The following is a 7,527-nucleotide window of genomic DNA, read 5'->3' as shown; positions in this document are numbered from 1 at the left end:
TGAGTGAGTGAGTGAGAGCCTGATTCAGTAAGCGTGAAATGTGATCCCTGTAACCCCATAACCCACTGACAGTGTATGTTTTCTACACTACCAAGGACAGAACCTCACACTGAGCTCTATGGACTGACTTGAACTAGCCTGCCTGAAAACCAACAGCTAAAACACTGACACTCTTGGAATAGAGGACTATGCTATCATTGAAGAGGTATGTGGATGAGGATGATGATGATGGTGTATGTAGCGCAAGTAAGCGTTTTCAGGAGTGTGTTCATGTATGTATGTATGTATTAGGAAAAGGAGAGCTGCCCCATCAGGGGTGCAGAGATAAGAGGATTACAGAGGAACCTGCAGAGTCTGCAGGAATACTAGTGCACATTAACCCCCCCGGGGTCAGGCATCCTCCCAGAACGTGCACACACACACACACACACACCTGACGGTGCCAGGGGGCATGTTAGTGGTATGGCGATAAGGCTTTGGTATTCCCCAGCAGCAGCTCTGAGATAGCCAGCAGTTAACGGATTAGAAGTAATGTAATATTACAAGAGATCCTATAACAGTCTGTTTGGCTGAGGCAGCACTGGAAGCTTATAGGGAGAGTCGCTACCCATATTCTACACACTGGGATGTGAGTGTATAACAGTCAGTGTGTTTGTGTGTGTCTATACTTTGTGCTGATACGGTCCTAGGTTATCTAGGTGTTGGGCAAGCCTTCAGACATGACCAACTCCCCAACCAGCTTCAGCCTGCTAACATGGTAATGTTGGTAATTAAGCTTTAAATGGCCCAGTCACAAACCACTAAGGAGTTCTACTAGACTCCTTCAGCCAATGACCTACTTGAGCTGTTAATGAACTGTCAGATGGATTCCATAAAATATCACTTTAAACTGATAACACTTATCATTTAAAAAAAAAATGGATTTAACCTTTATTTAACTAGGCAAGTTAGTTAAGAACAAATTCTTATTTACAATGACGGCCTACACCAGCCAAACCCATGTGACGCTGGGCCAATTGTGCGCCGCCCTATGGGACTCCCAATCACGGCCCATTGTGATACAGCCTGGAATCGAACCAGGGTGTCTGTAGTGACGCCTCTAGCACTGAGATGCAGTGCCTTAGACCGCTGCGGCACTCGGGAGCAATCATTGTGCTTTGAACGATTTAAAATGATTTAAGTCGTTTATAAACTGTTCCTTATTAGTTTAAAGATGTTATATAAACAGTTATAACACATGATTATGTGGTGTATTTTTATTTTAGAGAGAGAGAAAGAGAGAGAGAGAGAGACTAAGAAAAATAGATCTCTACAGCAGTCCTGCTCATGCATAGAGTAAAACACACACACACACACACACACACACACACACACACACACACACACACACACACACACACACACACACACACACACACACACACACACACACACACACACACACACACACACACACACACAGGTAGGTAGGTTATTGTCCACTCAGCAGTGGGGTCAGATTCAGTTGGTCTCAGATTTCGCCATGGTCGCAGAACCCGAAACCCTGTTAATAAAACATCAGTGTTGATTGGCCAGAGAGGCGCTAGTGGAGTCATGTGATAGGACACAGCTCTGGGTAATTGGACAAACCCCTTCAACAAAACAATGCTGCATCATAGAATGTAGATATTAAACAAAGAACATATGTTTATAGTGCCCAGGACCATCTGTAAAAAGGCCTGTACTGTTGTCCTTCATTCTATAACCCTGACCTCTTGTTCTCTCCTTAATGCTGCTGGTCGATGTGGCATTGAACTGGTCAGGCCATTGGGGGACAGCTCTTTTATCTGTGATGGTATCCAATTCACAACCTTCTGGTCCCAAGGGTGAAACACAGAGAAGATAAATATCTGAGAGAGAGAGGGAGAGAGTGTGTAGGACGCTGTCATCATGTCTTACCCAGGTTGGATGAAGCGCGTCCCTTTGCAGCTCTGTCCTGCAGCTCCTCTGCTATGTCCAGCTGCTGCTGGTGGTACTGGCCTGCCCTCTCCAAGTCCTGGAGAACATACAGGGAGTTATGCTGTGTGTGTGTGTGTGTGTGTGTGTGTGTGTGTGTGTGTGTGTGTGTGTGTGTGTGTGTGTGTGTGTGTGTGTGTGTGTGTGTGTGTGTGTGTGTGTGTATGTGTGTGTGTGTGTGTGTGTGTGTGTGTGTGTGTGTGTGTGTGTGTGTGTGTGTGTGTGTCTACTACCTGCATGCAGCGAGCAGCGTGTCCCAGGCCGGCGTAAGCCCTCATCTGTATGATCCTGTCCTCAAGTTCCTGAGCCAGCTGCAGCACCAGGGTGTGGTATGACACAGCCTTGTCAAAGTCCCTCTGGCTGTGGTGGGCACTGCCCAGGTTACTGTACGCCCGCGCCTCCTCACGCCCATTACCTAGGGTCTACAGATCACATTAGATCACTTTAACGTTGATTTACTTCAGTGCTTTTAACACAGAACACTGAGAATAGATAGGATGGATAGAATAAATAGTAGGTGAAATGGAAGAATTAAAAAAATTAAAAATATGAAATTCAGTTCACTTCCTGAATTGACATAGAATTGACCCCAACCCTGGTGCATTCATACATGTATGTAAACTCAGCAAAAAAAGAAACGTCCTCTCACTGTCAACTGCATTTATTTTCAGCAAATTTAACATGTGTCAATATTTGTATGAACATAACAAGATTCAACAACTGAGACATAAACTGAACAAGTTCCACAGACATGTGACTAACAGAAATAGAATAATGTGTCCCTGAACAAAGTGGGGGAGGGGGGGGTCAAAATCAAAAGTAACAGTCAGTATCTGGTGTGGCCACCAGCTGCATTAAGTACTGCAGTGCATCTCCTCCTCATGGACTGCACCAGATTTTCCAGTTGTTGTTGTGAGATGTTACCCCACTCTTCCACCAAGGCACCTGCAAGTTCCCAGACATTTCTGGAGGGGAATGGCCCTAGCCCTCACCTTCCGATCCAACACGTCCCAGACGTGCTCAATGGGATTGAGATTCGGGCTCTTCGCTGGCCATGGCATAACACTGACATTCCTGTCTTGCAGGAAATCACACACAGAACGAGCAGTATGGCTGGTGGCATTGTCATGCTGAAGGGTCATGTCAGGATGAGCCTGCAGGAAGGGTATCACATGAGGGAGGAGGATGTCTTCCCTGTAACGCACAGCATTGAGATTGCCTGCAATGACAACAAGCTCAGTCCGATGATGCTGTGACACACCGCCCCAGACCATGACGGACCCTCCACCTCCAAATTGATCCCGCTCCAGAGTTCAGGCATCGGTGTAACGCTCATTCCTTCGACGATAAACGCAAATCTGACCATAACCCCTGGTGAGACAAAACCGTGACTCGTCAGTGAAGAGCACTTTTTGTCAGTCTTGTCTGGTCCAGCGACGGTGGGTTTGTGCCCATAGGCGACGTTGTTGCCGGTGATGTCTGGTGAGGACCTGCCTTACAACAGGCCTACAAGCCCTCAGTTCAGCCTCTCTCAGCCTATTGTGGACAGTCTGAGCACTGATGGAGGGATTGTGCGTTCCTGGTGTAACTCGGGCAGTTGTTGTTGCCATCCTGTACCTGTCCCGCAGGTGTGATGTTTGGATGTACCGATCCTGTGCAGGTGTTGTTACAGGTGGTCTGCCACTGCAAGGACGATCAGCTGTCCGTCCTGTCTCCCTATAGCGCTGTCTTAGGAGTCTCACAGTACGGACATTGCAATTTATTGCCCTGGCCACATCTGCAGTCCTCATGCCTCCTTGCAGCATGCCTAAGGCACGTTCACGCAGATGAGCAGGGACCCTGTGCATCTTTCTTTTGTGTTTTTCAGAGTCAGTGGAAAGGCCTTTAGTGTCGTAAGTTTTCATAACTGTGACCTTAATTGCCTACCGTCTGTAAGCTGTTAGTGTCCTAACGACCATTCCACAGGTGCATGTTCATTAATTGTTTATGGTTCATTGAACAAGCATGGAAAACAGTGGTTAAACCCTTTACAATGAATATCTGTGAAGTTATTTGGATTTTTACGAATTATCTTTGAAAGACAGGGTCCTGAAAAAGGGATGCTTATTTTATGTATGTATGTATGTATGTATGTATGTATGTATGTATGTATGTATGTATGTATGTATGTATGTATGTATGTATGTATGTATGTATGCATGTATGTATGTTCATTAGTTAAATACCTTAGCTATGTCCAGGTGTTGCTGGTGACACAGCACAGCATTGGTGAAGTCTCCCAGTGCGGTGTAGACAGCTCCCATGTTGCCCAGCTGGCGAGCCTCTGACAGCGGGCATTGCGTCTGCCGTGCCAACAGCACACACTGTTTATGGCTGGCCAGGGCGTTAGGGTAGTCCGCTATCGCTGTGTACACATGGCCAAGGCTGCTCAGCGCACTGGACGCAGCCTAGAGACACACAAACTCTTGTAAGACTTTTCCTGTCAGCCCTGGGATTTGAACTGGCAACCCTCTTGTGGCTGGCCTGCCTCTCTAACATTGCTACTATCACCCCACATTAAGACGGCCACATGACGCATTTTAGAAAGACACACACAATCTAAACAAAAGGAAAGCCAGTGGGAGAGATGAGGAGGTGTAGAGTAATATGGATATGTGTGTTTGAACTGCCTCAGGCTGTGGACCTGTGGTGTTGACTGGAGAGAGGAGACGCAGTAATCCTCACACACACACACACACACACACACACACATACACACACACGCGCTGCTTTCGCTACAATGGGCCTGTTTCAAGCACCCATTCGTCTTGGTGTCAGGTGTCTTGTCGATTTGACATCTAGGATGCCTTTAAATGACTGCACACACACACACAAATTGTATAACATATTCAGAACATGCATAAACAAGGTTAACATACTGAAAGGCATGTTTCGTACAATATTAAACAAACAGTCGATATTCAAAAACCAGTCAGCCAACCAGTCAGCCAACCAGACAGACAGTCAACCAGACAGCCAGACAGCCAGCCAGCCAGCCAGCCAGCCAACCAGACAGCCAACCAGACAGCCAACCAGACAGCCAACCAACCAGACAGCCAGCCAAACAACCAGTCAGCCAGCCAACCAACCAGTCAGCCAGCCAGCCAACCAGTCAGTCAGCCAACCAACCAGACAGCCAACCAGTCAGCCAGCCAGCCAACCAGTCAGCCAGCCATACACAACGACATGAGAACACACAGCACATGGAGAATACAGTACAACCATACAGCTGTGCTGACATTCACACACAGTCAGGTCTGCAAGGTGTCACGTAAAACAAATAATGGAAATTCTTCCTTCACCATAACACAGAGACTTGATTCTCATTGTATTCCAGTCATAAACAGTGAGTGGGTGGTGTGGCTCAAGGGCAGACATTGTTACATTGTCACATTGCTCTGACTGAGAACAACAGCATGGCTCCTGAATAAAAGAAGGGGAAAGAGTAGAAGTATACAATGGAGCAATCACACACACACCACTAGGTACCTCTCTGTCCTTGAGTTTCATGGTGAGGACCAGCTGATGTCTGTGATTGGTTAAAGCCTCCCTGTAGTTGCCCTTGGAGAAGTAGGCGGACCCTAGGTTCCCGTGAGCCCGGCACTCGCCTGATTGGTCACCTGGGAAGACATGATGAGGTGGGTGTGGTCATAAGGCTTTTAAAGATGGTGTTAATCGTAGTGGAGGTGGTTCAGTGAACTAAACTCACATGATGAGTCTTGCTTGAGACCTGATGACTCGTGTTAGCTACCATAGAAAATGCCTTGTCTTCCACTCAGTGTGTTATCGCAGTCTTAAATCACACGTACAGCGGCATCTCTCTCTCTCTCCACCAATACCTAGTGTATGTATGTGTATGCGTCCAATACTGTGTGTGTGTGTGCGGGCTGGTGTGTGTGTGTGTGCGGGCTGGTGTGTGTGCGGGCTGGTGTGTGTGTGTGTGTGCGGGCTGGTATGTGTGTGTGTGCGGGATGGTGTGTGTGTGTGTGCGGGCTGGTGTGTGTGTGTGTGTGCGGGCTGGTATGTGTGTGTGTGCGGGCTGGTATGTGTGTGTGTGCGGGATGGTGTGTGTGTGTGTGCGGGCTGGTGTGTGTGTGTGTGCGGGCTGGTGTGTGTGTGTGTGTGCGGGCTGGTGTGTGCGTGTGTGCGGGCTGGTGTGTGTGTGTGCGGGCTGGTATGTGTGTGTGTGCGGGATGGTGTGTGTGTGTGTGCGGGCTGGTGTGTGTGTGTGCGGGCTGGTGTGTGTGTGTGTGTGCGGGCTGGTGTGTGTGTGTGTGTGTGTGTGTGCGGGCTGGTGTGTGTGTGTGTGTGTGTGTGTGCGGGCTGGTGTGTGTGGGTGTGTGCGGGCTGGTGTGTGTGTGTGTGCGGGCTGGTGTGTGTGTGTGTGTGTGTGTGCGGGCTGGTGTGTGTGGGTGTGTGCGGGCTGGTGTGTGTGTGTGTGCGGGCTGGTGTGTGTGTGTGTGCGGGCTAGTGTGTGTGTGTGTGCGGGCTGGTGTGTGTGTGTGTGTGTGTGTGTGTGTGTGTGTGTGCGGGCTGGTGTGTGTGTGTGTGTGTGTGCGGGCTGGTGTGTGTGTGTGTGCGGGCTGGTGTGTGTGTGTTTGCGGGCTGGTGTGTGCGTGTGTGTGTGCGGGCTGGTGTGTGTGTGTGTGTGTGTGGGCTGGTGTGTGTGTGTGTGCGGGCTGGTGTGTGTGTGTGTGCGGGCTGGTGTGTGTGTGTGTGCGGGCTGGTGTGTGTGTGTTTGCGGGCTGGTGTGTGTGTGTGTGCGGGCTGGTGTGTGTGTGTTTGCGGGCTGGTGTGTGTGTGTGTGCGGGCTGGTGTGTGTGCGGGCTGGTGTGTGTGTGTGTGTGTGTGTGCGGGCTGGTGTGTGTGTGTGTGTGTGCGGGCTGGTGTGTGTGTGTGTGTGCGGGCTGGTGTGTGTGTGTGTGCGGGCTGGTGTGTGTGTGTGTGCGGGCTGGTGTGTGTGTGTGTGCGGGCTGGTGTGTGTGTGTGTGCGGGCTGGTGTGTGTGTGTGTGCGGGCTGGTGTGTGTGTGTGTGCGGGCTGGTGTGTGTGTGTGTGCGGGCTGGTGTGTGTGTGTGTGCGGGCTGGTGTGTGTGTGTGTGCGGGCTGGTGTGTGTGTGTGTGCGGGCTGGTGTGTGTGGGTGTGCGGGCTGGTGTGTGTGTACCTAGAGTCTTGGCGACCTCCAGGTCTTGCTGCATGTATCCTGTGCTCTTCTCTGCGTTGCCTAGAGACCAGTAGGCTGAGCTGAGAGCAGAGAACACTGAACCTCGGAGCTTCAGAAAGAGGGAAGAAACTCAATGATCATCACACACACACACACACACACACACACACACACACACACACACACACACACACACACACACACACACACACACACACACACACACACACACACACACACACACACACACACACAGCCTTGCCTTCAGAGAGCATGTGCCGATCTTTAGCCCTGCCTCCAGGACCACAACCGAGGCTCCATGATAACCA

The 7,527-nt window shown here is 49.8% G+C and overlaps 1 protein-coding gene across 1 annotated transcript in view; it reads right to left on the bottom strand.

Moving 5' to 3' along the window:
• LOC120044966 (tetratricopeptide repeat protein 28-like) overlaps window positions 1-7,269 on the bottom strand; it is a 39,920-nt gene extending 32,651 nt beyond the window's left edge. Inside the window, exons 1-5 of the mRNA XM_038989739.1 lie at window positions 7,199-7,269; window positions 5,524-5,654; window positions 4,221-4,442; window positions 2,229-2,417; window positions 1,939-2,035 (exon numbers count right to left, since the gene is read on the bottom strand). Of these exons, the coding sequence (XP_038845667.1) occupies window positions 1,939-2,035; window positions 2,229-2,417; window positions 4,221-4,442; window positions 5,524-5,654; window positions 7,199-7,232 (673 nt within the window). The 5' untranslated portion in view covers window positions 7,233-7,269. The remainder of the gene's footprint in view (window positions 1-1,938; window positions 2,036-2,228; window positions 2,418-4,220; window positions 4,443-5,523; window positions 5,655-7,198) is intronic.
• Window positions 7,270-7,527: the final 258 nt, after the last annotated feature.

The sequence above is a fragment of the Salvelinus namaycush genome, chromosome 3 (assembly GCF_016432855.1).
Source record: "Salvelinus namaycush isolate Seneca chromosome 3, SaNama_1.0, whole genome shotgun sequence".
In the NCBI taxonomy this organism is placed as follows: domain Eukaryota; kingdom Metazoa; phylum Chordata; class Actinopteri; order Salmoniformes; family Salmonidae; genus Salvelinus; species Salvelinus namaycush.
This window is presented reverse-complemented; position numbering and strand designations above follow the sequence as displayed.